The sequence below is a fragment of the Arvicanthis niloticus genome, chromosome 13 (assembly GCF_011762505.2).
Source record: "Arvicanthis niloticus isolate mArvNil1 chromosome 13, mArvNil1.pat.X, whole genome shotgun sequence".
Taxonomy (NCBI): domain Eukaryota; kingdom Metazoa; phylum Chordata; class Mammalia; order Rodentia; family Muridae; genus Arvicanthis; species Arvicanthis niloticus.
Window position 1 is genome coordinate 48,385,784 of NC_047670.1, and position 22,058 is coordinate 48,407,841.

Here is a 22,058-nt window from a genome sequence, read left to right on the forward strand (position 1 = left end):
CATCAGTTCAGAAAACCAACCTCTAGATCCACCCAGTTTGGTTGAGTGCAGAGCCACAGTAAGCACAGCTGCCTCCACAAATGTCTATGTAGGAGCGCACTCTTAATCGTGCTCAGTTGTAGCTGAAAGTAAAGCTTTTGGGGAAGGTGCATCGGCACAGGAATCTGCCTCTAAGTAACCTGCTTTGCTAAGTCACTAATACACACATGGAGGGAGGAGATTTACAGCCAAACACTTTAAGTGTGGGGGGGAATAGGAGCAAGGGAGAGATACAGGGTACTACTCAGAATCATGAGGGGAGATGCTGCCTGGAGGTAAGGCAGCTGTTTTGCCCTTGGCCCAGAGCCAAGGAGCCAACTGCTCCCACTTCAAGTCTCTATTTAGTGGCTATCCCTCACTGGGCCCTTTGCAGTCACCACCCAACACCAGCAGCAGCAGCAGCTTCTTCTTCCTCCTCCTCCTCCTCCTCCTCCTCCTCCTCCTCCTCCTCCTCCTCCTCCTCTTCTTCTTCTTCTTCTTCTATACTACATTTATTTATTTATTTACATTTCAGATGCCATCTCCTTTCCCCATTTCCCCTCCCTAGAAAACCCCTACCCCATGCCCTCTTTTCCTTTTTGCTTTTATACATTTTTAAAAAATGTTAATCAAAGGCTTTATAAGTTTGGTAATGCTCAATCAGAAGTGTAGCCCAATACCCAATCTAGATATATAAACTATCTTTGACTGGTGGAGACACGTGAACATCTGCCTCCATGTCCACCCTCTCTTTCTCTTTCTCTCTCACATCATCTAGCTTCACCCTTCCTGTTAAAATAAAACTTTTCTCTCAACGTGCAATTAGAGCATAATTATTCCTAGTTGTACCAGTGAGGTACAAGATAGTCCTAATACCCAGTCCATCATTTTGTTGACTAACCAGAACCTCTGTCATCTCTCCTAACTAAAACACTTAGTTTTGAACCTGGCTTTTTTCTTGTCTTTACAATGAATGTCAGCTGAAAACCATCCACTCAGATCTTTTCTCTCAAAGTAAATAGCCAGGATTGGCTATGAGACTATAGGTCTTCAACCCCGTCAGAAATCCAGAATGACTGAGTTAACTGAAGTTATGGGAAGCACTAAGTATAGCTTCTAAAACTTAGCCAATTTATAGAGACCACTGAACACCTGGAAAGCCCCTATACTACCGAACGTTGGAGCATCAAATCTTCAGCCTTCTGGCCCAGAATCATCTGACAGACCTTAGTGATGCAGAATTATTAAGGGCTGATTACTCTGTCTAGGCAGATATAATCAGTCAACTATTCTGCAAGTGTGTCCTTTTCTGGACAGTAATTTGTCTATAGATGGAAAGAGGCAATTCTTGCCTAGTGGCTGTCACTGCACAACTGGAGTAACTCCAAGGATGCTCAATTTCTTCTTAGAATCCATGACAGGAAGCTGTCAGGAGCAGACAGGTCTCTAATCAAAATGAACATTAATATAGAAATATTTGTAACGTCAATTCTATGGACTTCTGACATTTTGAAAACCAACTATCCATGTAAGGTAACCTGGACTGTTGTCTGTTAACTCCTCTCAGCTATTTCTAAATAAAATATGGAAAACACCCTAACAATAAACTCAAAGCCATGAATTTGCTATAGTCCCTTAACTCATAGGCTAACTGTCCCAAATCACTTTAAAAAGTTAAAGAAGGACTGGGTCTAAGCCTTATATTCCTAAATGTGTTATAGAGGCACAATGCCCATGAGAGTATCAATATTCATCTCACTTTTATATCAATAAGAAGCTCATACCAATGAAAACCTTAAATTTGAAATCAAAGTAAATTTTGTACCATTTAAGAAATTATAACTTCATTTTGATATTAATTATACAGATTTCTACCAATAGGTTATGGCTATGCAATAAGTCCTAGCTAATCCTCCCTGTTCCAACAAAACCACTACTTTTCCCTAGAAAGACAGACCAATATTAACCACCTTAGTCCTCAAGCCCAGGGAATAGGAGCGCTGACTCTTCTTTAACTTCTTCAAGCTGATTAAGGGCATTGAGATATTAGAAGAGGAGTGGGGGGAAGAGTAAATTGATAAGCCTCTGACGCTGTGTCGTCACTGCATCCAGATGGAATTCCAGGACATGGGAGGTTTGGGCAGGTCTGCTCAGTATGCTTGATGAGTAGATACACCAAGGCTGTGTATTCTGCAATATACAATTCTCAGAACAAGTTTTAGTATCAAGAAAAAAAATTTTTTTCCTAGAGGGCTGACATTTTTTTTTAAAAGATGTTGGTTCTAACAACTTTTCTTTTTTTCCCTTTAAAAAATTGGTTGTAATATTTACATTTCAGATTTTATCCCCTTATTCCATCCCCCTCCTTGTGAGGGTGTGATTTTCCCGTTTCTATGGTCACCAGCATCTCCTAGCAAAGTAGGTGACCATGTTTCTTCCTCCCTTCTCACTGCAGTCTGTCACATATGCTGCTCTTGGTTGACATAAATTGGCTGTTAGAGGCTCCCAGGTGTAGCCAGTGCTCAGGCAAGTGATTTAGAGAGTCAGAAATTAATGAGCACACACTTCTTGGGAGCCGAGAAGACTGAGCTCTCACTGGGCTCTTCACAATGCAGGGAGGTTGACCCTGTGATGGTTAAGACTATCAACTTGATAGAATCTATAACCACCTGAATGGTTCGATCCTAGTTACTGGTTTGTAGAGAGAATATCTTGTGTATTATATGGATGTATCACCTGTCAATTAAAAAGCCTATGGCCTATGGCTTAGGCAGGAAGTAGAGGTGGGACATCTGGTAGAGAGAAAGGATTCTAGGAGAGAGCCAAGTGGGAGACTTGCTGGAAGATGTGACAAGATGAACAACGTATGATACCAGCCACATGACAAAGTATGGGCTAGAATAAATGGGATATTTTAAGTTATATCTAGTCAGAGAGGAGCCTAGCTACCTTGCTATGTGGCTAAGGTATTTGTAAATATATTTTGAGTCTAAGTATTATTTCTGGGATCATGGAGCTAGGAGAAAGAACCAAGGCTTAACTTCTATATGTGTCTGTAACCTAGTAGATTGGGTTAATCATGTGAGAAGACCTCACCCTAACCTGCCAGATTAAAGACAAAGCCAGCTGAGTGCCAGCACTTTTCCCTCTGTTTCCTGATTGCTGACAATGTGACCAGCTACTAGAAGATCCTACTGTTGGGGCCTTTCTGCCATGATGGACTATACCCTGGAACTGAGTCAAAATCAACCCTCCCTTCCCTAAGTTGGCCAGCTGTTTTGTCATGGCAACATAAGCAGTGGCTATAGCAGTCTTCGGCACTCCTGCTGTTTTAGGCTGGAGCTCACCTCTCTCTGAATTGGTGGGCATTTGCCCTTTGAATATCTCTGTTGCTCTACTTCCCAAATGACTGTCACATCTACACATAACTCAATTCCTTCATCTCTGCTATTTAAGAATCCTCATTTCTCTGAACTCTTTAGACATCTTCCTTATTCCATCTCCTCCCATCCTGTTCCAAACACACTCAAAACAAGCCATACAAAAACAATCAGTTAAAGCGACAAGCCAAAAACCCTCAAGGGCCAATCTGATAGCACTTCATGAGTTTTCTGGCCATGTCCTAGTGTTTGCTGCTGAGGGTTCAGGTCCGGGCCTTTAGAGATTCTTGGCCTCTTATAAAGTATTAAAAGGTACCAGGTGGTGGTAGTGTCAGTGTCACAAGCCTTCTAATCCCAGCATTCAGGCTGCATTCAATACCAGCCTAGTCTAGAGCTAGTTCCAGGACAGCCAAGGCTATGCGAAGAAAACAAAAACAAAACAAACAACAAAAAAGAAAGAAGACAGATTGCAAAATAGCAGGGAAACTTTATTCAAAGTCAAACAATACAGATTAAGAGTGTGTAGTCAAGAAACCAGTAGGTCACACATGTGAAAATACTCAGGGGCTTCAGGTTATCATTGCCCTAGCTGCTGAGATCTGAAGGAAGGGGAGCTACTTACTAATGGGTGTAGTCTGAGTGATTCACTAATTTGACAGATTATTGCAGCCTCTTTTTTATTTTATATGCCCTCCATAATGTTTGTTTTTTAACTGCATGCACACCCAGTTGCAACTAGGCAATAAGATGGTAAAAGGGGTTTTCCTAAAAGTTCACTTTAAGGACAGTTTGCCTTATTATTCATGTACTCCAAACTAGTTCTGGCTGGCCTCCTCCTTTCGTTACTAGAACACAACCAAATAGAATCTAAGTTTGATACCAGGTGGAGGAGAAACATCCCAGTGTTCAGAGCAGTGTCTGTGACACAGACAGAGTGTGTCTGTGACACAGACAGAGTGTGTCTGTGACACAGACAGAGTGTGTCTGTGACACAGACAGAGTGTGTCTGTGACACAGACAGAGTGTGTCTGTGTGCCAACCCTCCCACACAGGATGGGGAGAAAAGGTGGTGTCATAGGCTGTTAGCAGCATTGCTCAGAAGTGTGCATGGCCCAAGCCTAGTGGCATCCCAGCTTCCTAAAAACAGCCCTATGCTTGCTGCTTGCCTGCCTCACTTGTGCGAAAGGAAGCACATAAGAGACAAAACTCATCTTGTCCTAATGGCTTTCCTTTGCTTCAGATCTGAGAACAAATGTCATTTCTCAGAGGCCAGCCTACTGCACAGGCATGCCACTACCCATTGGAAATGGTATTCTTTCCCAGTACATTTGGGTGAACATAGTCTTGTTGAGAGCAGGCAGCATGGCTAGCTTGCTCACTGACTGTGTCCTTGTGCCTGACACTAATGCTAGACATAAAAGTTCTATTTCTATGGTCTCAACCAACCTGGGATACAAAGTATTCAGGAAAAAAAAAAAATCATCCCTGCTGACTGGCCTTGTAGAAATCTCTCATCATTGTTCCCTAACAGTCTAGCGACTACTAATATGGCATTCACAAAGCACTTAATCAAGGATACCAAGATAGGCATTGTATGAGAATGTGCCCAGGCTCTATGCAGTTGTCAACTTCTGTATTTAAAAGACTTAACTCAGCACGTACAATTTCAGTATGTGTAGGGATCTTAGAACCAATCCCCCATAGGTACTGAGGGACAGTTGTATTTTATGTTTATTGGACTAGGATACACTACGGTAAAGACGACACTAAAACCAAACATGATCCAACCTGTAACACCCGGCCAATTTAGTTCCTCCAACTATATTTAGTGCCAATTTATGAGTTTTTGTCCTTTTCAGACCACAACTTTACTTTCCCAAGTTCACTCCATGGTCTCACGATTTCATCTGTCATGGAGTCCCACTTTCTGATATTCTTGGACACTGCCCTCCGGACCACCACTTGATAGGATGTTTCTAATAGTCTTCATTCTACCTTGTCCCTGTGTTCTATTCCTTAAGACGCAGTCCATCTGCTTCAACAAGAGCTTGTGTGGTCAGGCTGGCCTAGAACTCTTGGTGATCCTTTTGGTTTTGTGGTGGGATTACAGAAGACTCAAGGACCATTTAGTTCACCTGTCTGTTTAACAGGCTAATCCCGTAAGGCTCAGTACATGGGTAGGGGCCGCTTTTCCTCCCTATTCCCCTGGCCAAACTGTTGCCTACCTACTGTTTGACTACCAAAGTGTGGCACATGCTTGCTGGCTCCCTCCAGAACATGACCTCATAAGACATTTCTCTTTCTTCAACTTTTGAAAGGGCAGGTCTGTGCATCTCGGGACTTCCCGAGGGCATTAGGATGCCTGAATGCGCTTCTTCCGGGAAACTGGCCCGGCTTTTCCGAGGGGATTTTCCTGGGCACCGTCACCTAGGCTTTCAGGTCACCGCGCTACACAGCGTCTGCGCAGGCGCGGCCGCGCGGAGCATCACGGGCCGCCAGGACGCGGAAGATGGCGGACGCGGCCGTGGGTAAGGACAAGTGCGGGGAACAGCGGCTCGTGTCGCTGCCCCTGTCCCGCATCCGAGTCATCATGAAGAGCTCTCCTGAGGTGTCGAGCATCAACCAGGAGGCACTGGTGCTCACGGCCAAGGCCACGGTGAGCGGCCGGCGGGGCGGCGAGAGGGGCGGGCGCGGGCAACCAACCGCCCCTCGGGCTCCGCACACACCTGGCCTTTCACTGCCCTGAGGGGGCCGCGCGCCCCTTCTTTCTGCGCCTGCGCGCTACACACCGCCACACCCATGATCTCAGCTCCGCCCACTGCGCCGCTCCCGCTGTCCTTTGCGCTGCTTTCGCTCTGCACGATCACATCGCTCCCAGTGTTCTCTGCGTCCCGCCTACCGCGTCACTCCAGCCGTGCCTCGCGCACGCGTAGTTAGGTGTACGGCTGCGTGAGTTGATGCAAATCTATGTAGTGTGGGAGGTCGGACTTCCCACAGAGTGATGCGGGGTGGTGGGGGATGGGTTCTGGAAGCTTCCAGGACAGCTTGCAAGGGTGTCTAGGGCTCTTCAGCCCTTAGGACTCTGGAGGTAGTCAGGGTTTCTGCAGACCACCGCTGTCATGAGTTAAACTCTAGAGACAAATTATAACCGCACAGCCCCCTTCCAACACACATCGCTTTGCATTCTTATTCTGTTTTATATTTCGAGACAACTCTCAGTATGTTTCCCTATCCCGGAACTCTGTAGACCAGGATTACCTCAAACTCAAATGAGATCTGCTTGTCTCAGCCTACCAAGTGCTGCTATGATTTAAGGCTGGTGCGACCACGCCCTGCTATCTTAGTCTTGACCCCTCTGAATACTGGGATTAATAATTCCTGCCACCATTCCTGGTTTAAAGTTTGGTCTTGATAGTGGTAGGCCGGGAAACCTTACAATTCTGAGACCCTACTATGATTACTGCCTCTATATTCTTTTCCAGCCTCTGCTTCTAGAGCTTCAATGCGTGGTGTTTTTACAATATTCTGGACTAGGGCCAAAAGAGGTACAAATCCTGTGACTGCAACAGAGCCAACCTTAAGTAAAGCCAGACAAAATACAGTAGTTCTCCAGTGCCCTTGGATTGGTCCTCCAAAGCCAAATACAAATCTTGGGATAACAAGCCCCTTTTAGACAGTGGTGTATATTTACATGTAAACTATACACATCTCATTTCTAAAACATCTCAAGATCATGGGGGACTTGCTCTTATTTCTGTGTTGTTGTCATTCACATTTTTTGGTAAGATTTATTCTAGTGTTAAGGACCTAAGCACTATGCAGACAACTCTCTGATCACTTACTAGCTAAAATAATACTGAACCTTGGGGAAGGCTCAATTTTACCTTATTTCTGAGCATTGGGATCTTGTCAGTTCCACACCTAGAAGGAATTTGGGCAAAATGAAATGTCACATTTCAGCCTGAGGTTGTTGGGTTTTATTATAGTATGAGTAAACAACCTTCGACAAGGGATTCAAGTAGACTGAAAATACATTCCTAAGACACAGACATGTGGCAACTCACGTCTGTAATAAAGTCCTTTGTAAGCCAGATATTTGGTTCGTTGGTTGGTTTTCATTTTTCAAGACATGGTTTCTCTGTGTAGCCCTGGGTGTCCTAAAACTCTGTAGACCAGGCTAGCCTTGGACTCAGAGATAGGTCTGCCTCTGCCTCTCAAATGCTGGGATTAAAGTATGTGCCACCATGCCCAGACAGATAAAATTTTTGAATGGTCTTTTACTCCATTTTGTGTAGGCTGGTGACACCCCACCCTACCCCACCCTCCGTTCAGACAACAGCTCGTATAGCCCAGACTGGCTTTGAATTGATATATAGCCATAGCTGCCCTTGATTTCCTGTGCCTCCTACCTCCACCCGAGTGCTGATGTGATAGGGATGTACCACAGCATCCCCTGAAGCCACTTGTAAATATTTTTTCATATTTTTATAATCATTTGTAAATATTTATGTTATACACCTAAGCTCAGCTGGGACTGTCTGCTGCTTCCTTTCTGATTTTATGTTTCTGTCTCCTGTAAACTGATTTCCTGTCATTTAAATTGAGGAGCCATGATAATCTGAACTATTAATGGAGTTTTAAGTTTATAAAATGTGTGGTGGGCTTTTGACAGAGACCTTTCATTTGATTTTTTTGTTCTTGTTGGTTTAGGAGCTCTTTGTTCAGTATCTAGCCACCTGTTCCTACAGACATGGCAGTGGCAAAGCCAAGAAAGCACTGACATACAGTGACTTAGCCAGCACTGCAGAGGATTCAGAGACACTTCAGTTTCTCGCAGGTACTTAATCTTTGGGACATTCTGGTTGGAAAAAAAAATGTAGTGAGCTATTCTTCCCTTTATTGTTCTGTGTGGTGCCTCAGTTTATCCTGATTTGGCACAGAGAGGTGTTACTAGCCTTCAGCATTTGAGCCCACCAACAGTATACAGATGTTTTCATGGCCAAGCAGACTCACTCAGAGCTGTATGCTTGTCCTGTTCCCTTGCCCCTGAAACAGAACTGTGCATGCAACCATGGAGCAGGCTCTGGCTAGAAAGAGCTTCAGTCTAGCCCAGGGACCAGCTCAGCCTCCCTCAGCTAGCTTGGACAGTGTAGTTCACAAAATCAGGTCATAGAAACGTGTTTACCAGCTGTGGAATGTGAACAGGGCTGTAAGCATGCACTGGGAAACAATGCCCATGTCTGTGGCTCCTCACCTAGAAGCATACCTGCATTATTTCATCTCGTTTAGAAGGTGTTCTAGGGTTAAAAGTGGAAATAATTCATTTTGAAACTTGAGTCATTGTAGTTATAGTTTACCATAACCAATTATTGACAATGTTTTCCACTTTTAAGATATATTACCAAAGAAGATTTTAGCTAGTAAGTACCTGAAAATGCTCAAAGAGAAGAGGGAGGAGGAGGAGGACAATGAGGATGATGGAAGCGACCTTGGTGAAGCCCTGGCTTAGGCCAGCAAGAAGAGCTCTGGGCGAGTCCTGGGAGCACACGCAAGGACAGAGGAACAGCTTCCAAGTGAAGGGCACACAGCTTTGTCTCAGACTTGCACCTTGTTGCATTCGCTCTTGCAGTGGAAAGGACTGGACAGCAGCCTCCTCCACAGGCCTTCAGCCACCTCCTCTCCCACTAGGAGAGTCCTGGGCAGATGGCTCTGCTCTGGCATTGGGTCCAGCAGCTCATACCACTGAGCATCACACTGAACTTGCAGGGAAGACCTGGGAAGCTCGATATCAGCCGTGTAGCTACGTGGACACCCTGTTCTCACAGACTACATGCATACTGTGCTACCTTTGATTGCTTTCTTTTTAAAAGATGGACTATGCCATTTTATTGTACAGAAATTTGCTTTTCTTTTTCCATTAAAGGTCTGTCTGTATTTTACAGTAACATGCTTTATTGAAATGGTTTTAGGTTCTTTGTGAAATTTCATAGTGAGCCTTTCTGGCTGGGATGTGATGCAGGTAGAATGTGCTTAGCACACACCGGCTCTGGGACCGCTCAGCACCAAAGCAAAGAGCAGCAACAAAGAAGTAGCTGCCTCATTTCCAGAGAAGAGCCCCATCAATCACATGCAATTGAAGCGGCAGTCTTCAGTGTGTCTTAGTTTCTATAGCTGAGAGGAAACACCATGACCAAGAAGCAAGTTGGGGAGAAAAGGGTTTACTTGGCTTATACTACCACATTGATGTTCATCACCAAAGGAAGTCAGGACAGAAACTCCAAACAGCAGGAATCTGGAGGCAGGAGCTGATGCGGAGGCCATGTATGTATGTATGGGTGCTCCTTACTGGCTTGCCTAGTCTGCTTTCTTAAAGAACCCAGACCATCAACCAAGGGATGACACCACCCACAATGGGTTTGGCCCTCCCCTACTGATCACTAGTTGAGAAAATGGCTTACCACTGTATCTCATGGAGGAAGAAATTCATCAACTGAGGCTTCTCAGATGATTCTAGCTTGTATCAAACTGACACACACAACCAGCTAGTCCACTGTGTAAAGGTATTAAACAAGCTAAGTGGGACATTGGGGACAGTTCTCATTATTGTCTTACGTATGTCCAGTACACTCATCTTATGGTCTGTAAGACTAGACACATTTTTATTTATTTTTGTGTTTTAGTCTTGCTGTGTATAACAACCCAGGCTGGCCTGGTATTTGTGATCCTGCTTCACCTTCCCAAACATCAGGAATAACAAGGGCATGCCAGTCCTGCCGGCTGTCAGTCTGCAGTGTCTCACTATGTAGCCCTAGCTGGCCTAGAACTCTTTGTAGACCAGGTAGACTGGCTTTTGAATTCAGAGATCTCCCACCTCTGCCTCTGAGTGCTAGAATTAAAGGCAGCAAAATCCTCTCTGCCTACTTTGCTTGCCATGTCTGTTTTTTAAAATGATTTAAAGTAAGCTATTTAAAAATCCACTCTATGGTGAATAGATATGGTCACGTGCAATCACGTGACCACTATTAAGAACAGTTCTAGCACCCTCTTGAAAAAATCTCTTGCTATCATCTCCATCCCCATGTTACCACGGCAACCACTGAGCTGCCCTCTGCCTCAGCAGAAAGAAGACTGGATGAACAAAGCACTGCTGTGACCACAGGTTTGACAGGACTTGTTCTGCCATCTTGTTCCATTTATCTTAGGGACTTTCAGTTGCCTGGGTTTTCTCAGCCCACCTCTCCCCCTCTCTTTCCAGCACACTTCTCACTCAGCACACAGGTCAAATCAGTCTGGAGGGAGGCCTCCAGGGACTAGAGAGAGCAGGTGTAAAAATCAGTCAGGACTCCATTCTAATACCTCACACACCACAGTGTTCTCCTGCCTGCGGTGCTCATCAACCACAGGTCCTTGGGTGATGCAGAACTCTGGGAGCCAGTCTATCCTTTGGGTACAGCCCTTGGCTCTCCAGAACAGGACCTAACCCCTGGGGGAAAGGTGCACTCAGCTTTTGATTTTATACCAGTAAGAAGTCAAAGCTTGGTGGGGGCGGGGGGAAACTGGACTCAGCCTGTGCATTTGACAGTATTTTCCAGGGGGACAGTGAGTAACTGGACACCTTTGGAATAGACAGCTGTAAATATGAGGAATTTTATTTTCCTTTTTGCTGACATACTATGCGGCAAAACAAAATCAACACCATACAAAATAACTTTATAAAATATCATCCACATCATATCTTATCAGATTTACAGCATTCTGTGTATGTTAGGGGCTACATAAGGAGGTGGAAAAAAAAACAAAACAAGAACACTATAGCAAACCTTTAGTGTTAGTTTATACACACAGAACAACAACGTAAGTAGCTGTTAGGTTTCCCATGAATTTATTGCAGAAATAGTGCAAACTATTTAACCTAGGAAGCTGTGAACACAGAAAGGACCTGGTTAAGCTTAAACAGAACAGGAGACACGCAGGATCTGAGCATCCGGCTTTCTTCACCCGCTGTCCTGTCCGTGCAGACCACCCGGCCAGGTCAGCGTGGCTGAGTGCTGAGAGAGAGAGATGCGAAGGCCACCACTCCCAGGCCAGGCTGCACGCTGCCAGTGTCTTTAGGGTCATGCTACTTCCTCAGTGGACACCAATGAGGTCTGTGTGTAAAAGTTAAGATGCCACAACGTTGCAATGGAGGTGCCCACCCTTAGGTGATGTGGAGAAGGGGATCGAAGCAGCATGAACACAAAAGATCTCAATGGCCAGGCCTGCTGAGAAGCGTAGTACCCTTTTCCTCGGGTGTGCTTGGGGAAAGATTCCTAATGTAGAATGACCTTTAGAGCCACATACTGCAGGGGGAAGAAAACAAGGATACTAACTTTTGAGGTTTTTCTTTCAACAGACTATTGGGGTACAAAAAGCATAATACCAAAACAAAATCAAGTAAAACATAATGATACATAGAAAAGCAAAACCAAACCAAACCAAACCAAAAAACCGAAATGCAGCACTCGCAGGTCTTGACTTGAGGTACCTATGGAAATGCCATCACCCGCCCAAAGTACACATTAGGTTAGAAGGAAACGCTTCCGGCGAGTCAACTGTAGGGCATTGATTACAGAGAAAGTGCAACAGCTCTGAGCTTCATATCCAGATGCAGCATACTAAAGGGGGGTTTATTCTATAAAATATAGCTTAAGTATCAACCTGATGGATGCTTAAAAAAAAAAAAAAAAAAAAAAACCCCACACACATCTAACTAGAATCATCTTTTTTCCCCCTTGTTTTCCGTTTTTGAGATCCTACAAAGGGAAGGAGTGGGGGACAGAGGAAGCAGGGAAGGGGCAGGGCTCTCCAAATCATCTTTTGGAGGTTTGCCACAAGTACAGTTGGTTCTCTTCTAAACCCCAGACAGAGATCTCTTTAAAAAGATTAAAACTATCAACTACAGGAAACACCCCCGCCCCCACCAAGCTTTGACTTCTTACTGGTATAAAATCAAATTCATAAGACTCCAAAATATTGTGTTACCTCCAAAGAATTATGGCAAAAAGGTTGCCGTAGTAGGAAAAGTTGTAAACTGCCAAATATAAAGGCATGGAAAGTTATCGACCTCCAATCTTATTTTCTTACCAGTCAGACTGTTCCTGACTTCAGAAACCTCGGGCTGCCGCAGAATGCACATCCTCCCCGCCTCCGGCCTGGCCTCCGGTCAGCCGTGAGCTTGCCCCCTCCTCTGCTCATGGCGTTTAGCACCTTCACCGTGCAAACCAGGACATGGGATCGACAACAGTCCGTTTGCTGTTTATGAAAGAAAGTCTTATACAAAACAAGCCAGAGAAGAGAGACTCGGACAGCTGAAAAAGCAGAGACAAAGTACTTGGGTGTCAGTTTGGGGGGTTGCCCCTTCAAATGGCACAGAAATGAAGCGATAGCTATGAATACGTGCGTAAGAGAGCTAGGGTATGTTATGTGTAAAATTTGCTCTTGGACACGTTTCCCCTCCATTTCCCAAGAGGGCAGGTTAGGATCCCAGTATATTATAGCAGTTGGATGGCATATTTGTATGGTCAGTTGGGCTCCCCACTTGCAAAAGAAAATGACTATTCTGAATTTAAAAAATGCATTAGGGTTAACATAAAAGGCATAAAATAAATAAAAAGCTATGATTAAAGAAACGGAAATGATGTTTTCAAGTTTCATGTGGAATTAAGTTATGTCCCACTGTTTGGTTACTTTTTCCAATTTAATTTGACAGACTTAGTAGCACCCAACTGTTTAACTGAGGTAGATCCACATTGTAAAGAAAGCTGGGTCCCCTCTATTTTACCTCAAGATTGAAGATGCTTTTACCCAACAAAACTCTGTTGTGATCTATGCAGAAGCAATGGCAGCTGGCAGTAACTGCAGAGAGCTTGGCCGACGAGCAGGGCAGCGAAACCTACGCCCCAACTGTGCTCCCAGCAGTTGAGGCTCGTCTCAGACCAGAGGAGAAGAATCAGACATTCGAAGATAACCCTGCAAAGGTCTCTAGATAGACTGCCACAGAAATGCACACAATCTGTTCATCAAGCCACACAGGAGAGTACAGGTGAGAGGAAGAGTGTAACCCTGGTAACGAACCGTCCGTTTTCACTCCAGAGGGAACCCATTAGAGAATTAGGGTTGAACATCTTGACCTGGACAGTTGAAACTCACTCTGCTTATTTATTCTTTTTTGCATAAATTCACTATTTGATTAAGGCTTAATTTCAAGTGATGTCACTGCTGGTATTGTGCACGGCCTGGGCAACCTCACGATCCAGACTGGTATCAAACCAAAGACAATGACATGAAGCCTCAGAATTGGGTTTAGCAGGTACTATAATTTTATAATTAATTATACAATCCATGTAGCAAATGAAAAATTGTACAGAGGGGCCAAGGGTTATAAATAATAGTTTACACAGAAACTGTCAATTTACAAAACAGCACTGCGTGGTTTCTAAACTGCAAGCACAAGACGTCATCACATAGATCCACTGTACAGGTACAAACATGTCCATGACATACAGAGTACCACCTGAAACAGGCCCTTGTAGCCGCTCCACTTCTCAGAAAGTAGCAAACGTTAAATGGATGGAATACATTTTGATTCAAAATACCTTCTAAAACATTTGAGTGTGGGGGAAAATTAAAACTGGGGGAGAAGCCACTGGGGAACTTCTGAATTCATTTTTGGTTCTTTTTCAATTATTTTATAAAAATAAAATAAAACTAGAAACTTTGATAAAACCAAGGGTTAAAACCCTCAATACATATTAGGCAGGTAATCTGAAGTGTACAGGAGGTCAGGGAGTCTAGATTCAGGGCCATGGTCTCTCCCTGTATTCACGAGGCAGTAGCCGAATTGTTGCACAGAAACTTACAATTATTCTCTTACAACATTTTTTTTTTAAATACTCACTTGCCTCTACAATTATAAACCATGAATTCATAACTTTATCAACTATACTGAAATTCCTTCTCAAACTTTCAACTCAAATTTTAACTTAATGCTAAATTGTACCCTCTTGGAGTTTAATCAATAGGTCTATTTGGCTTTGAAGAGGAACCAAAATTGCTAAATGTGTTATCTGTTGGCAGTCAGTAGAATAACCAGACTGGACTATTTCTCCTGTTGAAACCAACAAAAGCAATCACTTGACAGGGAAGGAGGATTTAATTAGACTAGAAAATCACATCACCCCTGGCTTGAGAAGGTCCAAGATGAAAATCATATCACCCACACGCCAAAGCTGGAGTCCTATGTTTTCGGTTTCGGTGACACCACACCTAAGTGAGCCGTCTCCCCCAGTGTCATAGAACAGAGAGTAACAATGGAGTAACAACAACGGAAAAGCATTCCAAAACATTAGGACCAAGTAGCACCTTACACCTGAGGACTTCACACTTCGATTCACAAAGACATGATTCCAATTCTCTCTAAACCTACTTCCACTACAACAGACAGTCTTGCTGAGGGGCAGAGAACACCAGACCAGCAAGTAGCCTTTGCCAATGCCTGACCAAACCCCAGCAGAGGTGCACCTGCATTTCAGGGCACAAAGAACCTAGGATGGGGCTGAGTGCGTCTCCATAGCTGCAGGCTACAAGGTGGTATCACAGTTTGCAAGAAAGAGCTGAGGGCTGACAGAGCTTTTAAGCAGGGTCAACTAACGACCAGCCCCAGCGTGATTCTGAAAGGACACCAAGAACAGACTTTCAAGGCTCAAAGGTGTCCAGACAGTGAAGCCGGTGCACATTTCCCAACTTCTGTCCCCATATGTGTACTTCACTCTGCTGATGGCTGGTGTGGGTGCTCTTGTGACCTCACTGATGTTGGGGAGCTTGAAGATGCAGAAAGAACTGAATGAGAAAGGCCGCCTTGCTGGTGACACAGGGAAGAGGATAGACTGGTGTTTTACCTTTAAATGACTTCAAATAAAGGCAGCTTGAAGCAAAACACGAGCTCATTCATTCAGCCTTTTAGCTCTCAGGAACAGAGGAACTAGATAGAACTGCTAGGGCATTGGAAGGTTTCAAATAGTATCCTCTCTTCAACCAGTGAAAAGAAGTGTTAGCTGAACACCGCAGTGGCCAAGGCTCCGGCTTGTTTGGTATCTATCCTTCACAAGTGTCATGAGCAGGGAGGCTGGCTGCCTCTGTGCTGGTGCCCCGAGGGCTGTGGCTTCCACTCTGGCACCTGGGTGTGACCATAAGCATAACATATCTAGCACCCTGTGCTTCCCTTTCCAAATCCCAGCCAAGTCAGAGGACCTAAGTAACCTGGGGTGTAGGGGTGTTACAAACACCCACCACCCTCCATGCCTCTGGCTCTCCACAGAGAAATACGTGAGAGCTCCTGAGGGTACTGAGCTGTCCAAGTCAAAAGAATGGAAAGATGACAACACCCCTACCCTACTATACAACGGCGGGGGTGGGTGGGGGTGGGGTGAAGGGTTGGGGAGGACACAAAGACATCCTTTGGAAGAGCTCCTCCCAGCCCAGCCCAATACCCAGACACCTGCCTTCGTGACACTGTCCATCTGTCCCTTCATGGTACTGTCCATCTATCTGCCCCTCAAGCTTTTCTAAGCCAACTAATGGAGGAGTCTGGGATCTTATACTGACTTTCCAAGGAAACTTTAGGAGGAGAGAGGCCAAGGGGACGCAGGTGGAGCCATGATGTAGGAGGATGACCTTCTGGACAGCAACCATAGCAGCTCGAGAGGTGGTGGGTCTCCATGACAAATCTGTTAGACCGGCTCTGTCAACACTAGAGGAAACTTCTACTCAAGCAGAGCCCACTGCTCCTTCCAAATGGAGCACAGAGCTTTCAGTCCTTCACTTTCACAAGGGTCCCAAGGTCAGCTAGCTATGCCTGCACTATCTGAATCCATGCAACTGCTTAAATACATTATCTGCACAAGAGTCGGTGTTGAAGCACCTTTATGAATTTATAGTGTAGAAAAAGGGAGGAGAGAGCAGGGAAGCCACTTTCAATCCATTCATAAGCAAAGCAGGGGTAAAGATGCCTTCTTACATTATTAAATAGGAAAGCAAAACCAGGCAGGAACCGACTATCTCCAGGCTCAGCCACATGTGGTCCTGCACAGTCACGCCCACCAGCCTGGAGGGTACATGTTCCCCATGCAGAGAAGCCCTTCTACCAGCTTCTCGGACCTAGACTCTTGTAGCTGGGTGGTGCTGAGGAGTCCCTGGTCAGTGGCAGCAGAGGAGCTGCCGCCCCAGGTCACAGTATGGCACACACGTTTTCAAGCCAGAACTGAACAGAGGAGTTCACAACTTAGTTTATTCAGGCGATATTTTGGCTATATTCAGTGTGGACAGCGATGCTTCAGAGCAAACACAAATCTATGAGAAGTCAGAGGTAGCTTTTATGCATCTGTCTAAAAGGTTTTAGAAACCACCTTCTGTAGTGATTTGGCTAAGCCGGTACATTCAACTGGAAACAAATAAAATGGCTGAACAAATCCAAAAACACAAGGCGAGGGCTCTGCAATGGCACTGACACACTGACACAAATTCATATTCTCATTCTCATTCTCTCTCTCTCTCTCTCTCTCTCTCTCTCTCTCTCTCTCTCTCTCTCGGTGGTTTGAGTGTAATAATTCCTTTTGTTTCAGACACTGGGTACCCTGACCACAGACAGTTCATGCAAGGCTAAACAGAACATGTACTTAGATCCCAGCAGGGTCACGAGGCATGAAGGGCCGCTTCAGGTCTCCCATGGATGGACCACAAATGACAGTCTGACACAGCAGCGACCTCACAACTTTAAGTTGAGGGCTGGCCAAAGAATGTAGCAATGGCCTGTGAACACCAACTGGGCTACTCATATGCTGTCCACGCTGACAAAGGCCACATGGAACTAAAATGGCAATATTTTGGGGGTCCTTGCAGATCACAAGAAAACTAAACAGACCAAAGCGTCACAAAGACTCCTAACTAATCTGTTTACATTCAAGCCTTCAGGTCTCAAAGAGCATGCTGTCCTGTATAGAGGGGGAGAACTTGTCAAAGTGAGAGACGAGCCCAGCCTGCACACTCGAGCATATTAATACTGAAATGTGTGTTGGGATCGCAGAAGTGAGGCAGTGTCCCACTTCAACATCACTCCACTGTGGATCTGTTCACAATTACTTCAAGTGAGCACAGCAGATTGGGCGTTGGACACAAGAAAGGGAACTGTCGAGAGATCAGTGCAACTTACAGGAGTCAGCATGCCTACAACAGGGTGCTCATGCCCATAGTGAGCCAGCCAGCATGCTCACCGCAGGGAAGGGCATCAAACAGAAACAAAATGTCTGCATTACAGGTGAGGCGTATCAATACCAAGGGAGTGTAGCTTACTCAGGGCCATTCCTCTTCCCATGGGTGTGAAAGATGAGTCAGGGAGAGGTCACAGAAAGGTTGCTTATGGCTTGTCTGGGGCCACCGGGATTGTCCACTGTCTGTGTAGCAAAATGCCCATGAAAAAAAAATCCTTGTAACAATCCAAGAGGTCAGGGCCATGCTGAAGGACCCTGAAGGTTCCTGTGACCAGTGCTACCACCACAGGGACTACCAAGAGAGGCCACCCAGCCTTAAGGCCTCCTGGACACTCAGGGGTCCCCAGCTGCATGACTTGGGGCTGGTCTACCCTTAACACATTGTATCAAATATAGAATTTGATTGAAAAACTGCTTGTAAAAATAAAATTCAAATCACCCTGCAGATCAATGCAAAAGCATACCGCTGCATCTATAAGAAAAACAATTCATCCAGAAAAAACTACATCTGTGGCTTCCAAAAATAAAGCATTAGCAAGCCTGAAGGTAAACATTGGGTCATTTATAAAAGTTGGGGGAAATAATCTCTACTGTATCCATCAGGTACCACATGCATTGGGATAGCCAGCTCAGCTAAGTCAAACCAGAGCAGGAGAGAACAAAATAAATAGCAACATTTGCATTTAAAAACAATAAAACAACACAACAAGACAACAGAAAAAAAATTTTAAAAAACCAAAAAACCCGCCCAAGCCCGCTGCAGGGGCTGCCTTTCTATCAAGCGCTCAGTAACAGGTAAACATTAGGAATACAGATGTTGGGCCAGCTGCAGACAGCACGGAGCTAGGAGTCTCCTCACTGGCAGTGCCCTGTGGCCTGGATGGAGGCCAGCAAGCGGGTGGGTGTGAGGAGTGGCCAAGAGGCCAAATCTGGAGAAGGCAGAGCAGACCCAGTGGTATCAAGTATGCATGTGAGGACTTCCCCAAATGGGAGAATGAAGCCAAAACCAAACAGCCCCTCTCTAGAAGTACAGGTGTGCTTGGTTTCAGACTCGATGGGGACTAGGAGAACCTGGGCTTATAACACGCAGTGACAGGGTGGGAGTTCTGCTACTATCACTAAGGGCTAATCTATGGAATGGGGCCTCGATGTCTCCCTAGAGTTTTGCATTGCTTCATGAGCACGGGGTGGGGGAGGACCTGCTGCATGGTGCACACAGTGGTAAGGGGATGAATGTCATGATGGGTTTTTAAGAGTGAGTATCTTACAGTGTACTAGGAGAGTCCCACCATGAGAGTCTAATTGGGTAGCCTCTCTTAAAGAGACAGGCACATCCTAGTTTTTCCTCCAAATGGATACAGAGCACAACAACATAATCACATTCAGTTTGCTTAAAGCAAGGCACACCTTACTTAACAGTGGGGGCGGGAACACAGCTAGCAAGTGGGCAGTCTTTAAGCTTGGCCAATATCACCTCAGGAGAGAACAACACCTGTCACCAGTCTTGGGTACAGGTACGCTCAAAAAAGCTGGCTCCTGCAGAAGATGGCCGGAGCTGCTCCCACACTCTGAGGTCTCGCACTGTCTGGAAACTAATGGTAAGCATAAAGGGGGGGGGGGCAGAAATGGGGGAGGAAACAATTATTTACCTGAGAAATTGGAACTACAGCCATTTATAAGCTCTGCACCATCAGGCATGTGGACGATGTGCATCTAACTCAATTAGGGACATTTGGTCTGGGGACACATTTCATATTAAAAGTGTCATAAGTAAGCATGGGCTACTATAGAAAGTACTTTTCTTCGAGTACTTTGGCCCATCAGAAAGAAAACTTATCGTTCAAGATGATCAAAACAAAACTCCCAGCTCAGATTTTTTTTCCCCAGCCCACAAGTGTTCCTAGGTGTGAGCTCTGACAGGGGTTCCTTCCTGTTCCCCTGGCATCATGGGGGATGGCCTCAGAGAGCCTACAGAGCCACAGTGGTGGGTGGGTGGGTGGGGTGGTCTCAAACACAGATGCCCAGCTGACTGCGAGTGCCAGATCCAAGAAGCTGGCAGCAGGCCTGAGAATCTGCATTCTAAAAAACTCACTTGCATGACTAAGATCCCATGGCAAGGGGCTGAAGACACACCTTAGAAACACACATGTTCTAAGAATGGTTGAAAACAATCTAATTTCAGATTCTAAAAGTTTACTAGTTTAACCAGTTCTCCAGCCTCACCATGTTGGGTGAGCTAGCTGGGTGGTTTTTTTTTATATCCTTTTGGAAACAGTTTGAGAAAGTGCCACTTGCCAATGGGATAGCAGGCAGTCCCAGTGCTTCTTAGACTGGGGGTCTATCACGTTAAAAGATTTCTAAAGACACAGCAAGAAGAGACTAATGTCATTAGTAAGACACCCACATGCATACACAGATACACACACCTGCTGAGGGAGTGACTTCCCAGGTAACTGCGTCTGCCCTTCCCACCAGGCTCCAGCACAGATGGGGAACGGGCAAAGGTGGTACTGTGTCCTCTAGCATGAGGCGCCACGGCAGGGGGAGAGGGTGGGCACCCTCCCCCCAGGGTCAGAGGTAAATGACGCAGAGCTGGGGAATGAGGACTATCAGCAGGGGTAGAGAAAACCCACAGAGCACAAAGCAGCACAGAAGAGAAGGCTCGTCTCCTTCCGGGAACTTGTATGTGGAACGAACCTGATGCTCATTCGGCTTCGGTACAAGCACAAAAAGCCCCACAGGACACACTCTGAGGTGGCTGCTGCCATCTGCAGAGCCACTCGTAGTGGCTCCTCTCAGTTCAATGGTCTCTGGGCTGGCAAACCCACACTGGGGGCCCAGAAGCAAATACCACCCAGAGAAAGTCTGTGCCTTCCCTGCTGGCTTTGCCCACCGTCAGCTCCTTGAGCATGCTCCGTTCCTACCTGCCAGTCCCATGCCAGCAGAGCCACTATGGGCAGCTCGCTCTCCACTTCAGTGCATAGATCCTATGAAACCCACCTTCCATAACTGCACACTGAGAGAAGTGCACTCTTACGTGAACTTGTTTCCCAGCAATGGAAGAATAAATAAATTCCATTTGTGCTTCATCGGCTGAGCGACACACATGGACGAGGCAGGGAGGACGGCAGATTACTGGCAAGCATACTGTCCTTCCCGGAGGTACAGGCTACACAGTCCACACTTGGGGTGGGGAGAGAAGGAGGGGTATCGCTGTTACGTGAAGCCAGTTGCATATTCCTCTATTTAAGCACTAAAAGCCACAAGAGGTGGACTGTCTCCAGGCTCCACACAGCTTCTGATATGTGAAGCAGGTCACAAGAAGCGCCCCTCGTCAACAAAAGGGAAACAGCATCTACCTACCACATTAATACTGCAAACCAGATACATATATTCTTCTCTTACATTAAAGACATAACAGTGAAAAAGGATTGTACTGTATTTATCACCACAGACCCGTATTCTTTAGAAACTTTGGAAAATAAATGTCACAGTCCTACAGGACAAATCTTATGATTAGACTGTCAGTATATTGTCTTTTTTCTTTTTAAATAAATTTTTATCAAAATGGCACTTGTCTGCCAATCTCTCGGGCTTGTCACACACGTGACCATCCCCTTGGCCACTATGCCTTCATTCAGGCCTCAAGGGCAGGCAGTGGCCGGTGAGAGACACTGTGGATACCTAGCAGCCATACGCCCTGGGGCTGCAGGGCACATGGCATCCCTTAGAACTCAACATTAGTGACAACTTCTTAGGGCCAGGCTTTAAAACCCCAATGGTAACGGTGTTTCTTTCACGCTCAGAGCCTTCACAGCTAGTTTGAGCCCATCGACTTCATTGAGAATCAGGTGTTAAAAACAAGTAAATCGAATGACCAAATAAATTAAAGTGTTTTAAAGCCCTGAGAGTTCATAGACTGGTTTTAGGACATTTTGTTGTTGTTTTGTTTTTGTTTGTTTGTTTGTTTGTTTTTAGGAAACGGGACTCTCAGTGAGCAGCTTATAGGTTTGGCAAACCACGTTTCCTACACTGGGGTCTCATACAGGCCTGCAGCTCAAAATCCAAGTCTGAAATCTGGGACGGAAGGCATTCTGGAAAATGGAGGATCTAATAAAACCAAAGACGTCTCATGTTCGATGCTGGCTGTCACGGAAGGGCTGGGCATCTGTTGGTCTGAGTGTAGCTGGTCTCGTGTGAATCCAACTTGGTACACAATCGCTAAACAATACAACATGTCAAGCAAAGTACATGGTGCGCAGTGTGTCCTGGTGGACCTGGACCGCCTTGGCCAGCGCCTGGTGATCTCGCCCGTTGCTCTGCCCAGAGGTATGGCTTCCTTCGGCGCTGCAGAGAC

General features: G+C 45.6%; 2 protein-coding genes across 4 annotated transcripts in view; one reads left to right on the forward strand and one right to left on the reverse strand.

Annotated features, from left to right (window-relative positions):
* Nucleotides 1-5,865: 5,865 nt before the first annotated feature.
* Nucleotides 5,866-9,343, forward strand: Chrac1 (chromatin accessibility complex subunit 1). The gene is made up of 3 exons (XM_034515983.2): nucleotides 5,866-6,054; nucleotides 8,109-8,235; nucleotides 8,792-9,343. The coding sequence occupies exons 1-3, from the start codon at nucleotides 5,908-5,910 to the stop codon at nucleotides 8,905-8,907; spliced, it is 390 nt and encodes a 129-aa protein (XP_034371874.1). The 5' UTR covers nucleotides 5,866-5,907; the 3' UTR covers nucleotides 8,908-9,343.
* Nucleotides 9,344-11,031: 1,688 nt separating this feature from the next.
* Ago2 (argonaute RISC catalytic component 2) overlaps nucleotides 11,032-22,058 on the reverse strand; it is an 85,436-nt gene continuing 74,409 nt past the window's right edge. For 2 of the 3 annotated variants that reach the window (XM_076911453.1, XM_034515934.2), the window contains one exon: nucleotides 11,032-22,048. In XM_076911453.1, the coding sequence (XP_076767568.1) occupies nucleotides 21,940-22,048 (109 nt within the window). In that variant the 3' untranslated portion in view covers nucleotides 11,032-21,939. The remainder of the gene's footprint in view (nucleotides 22,049-22,058) is intronic. The other variant, XR_013103324.1, reaches the window with a different exon arrangement.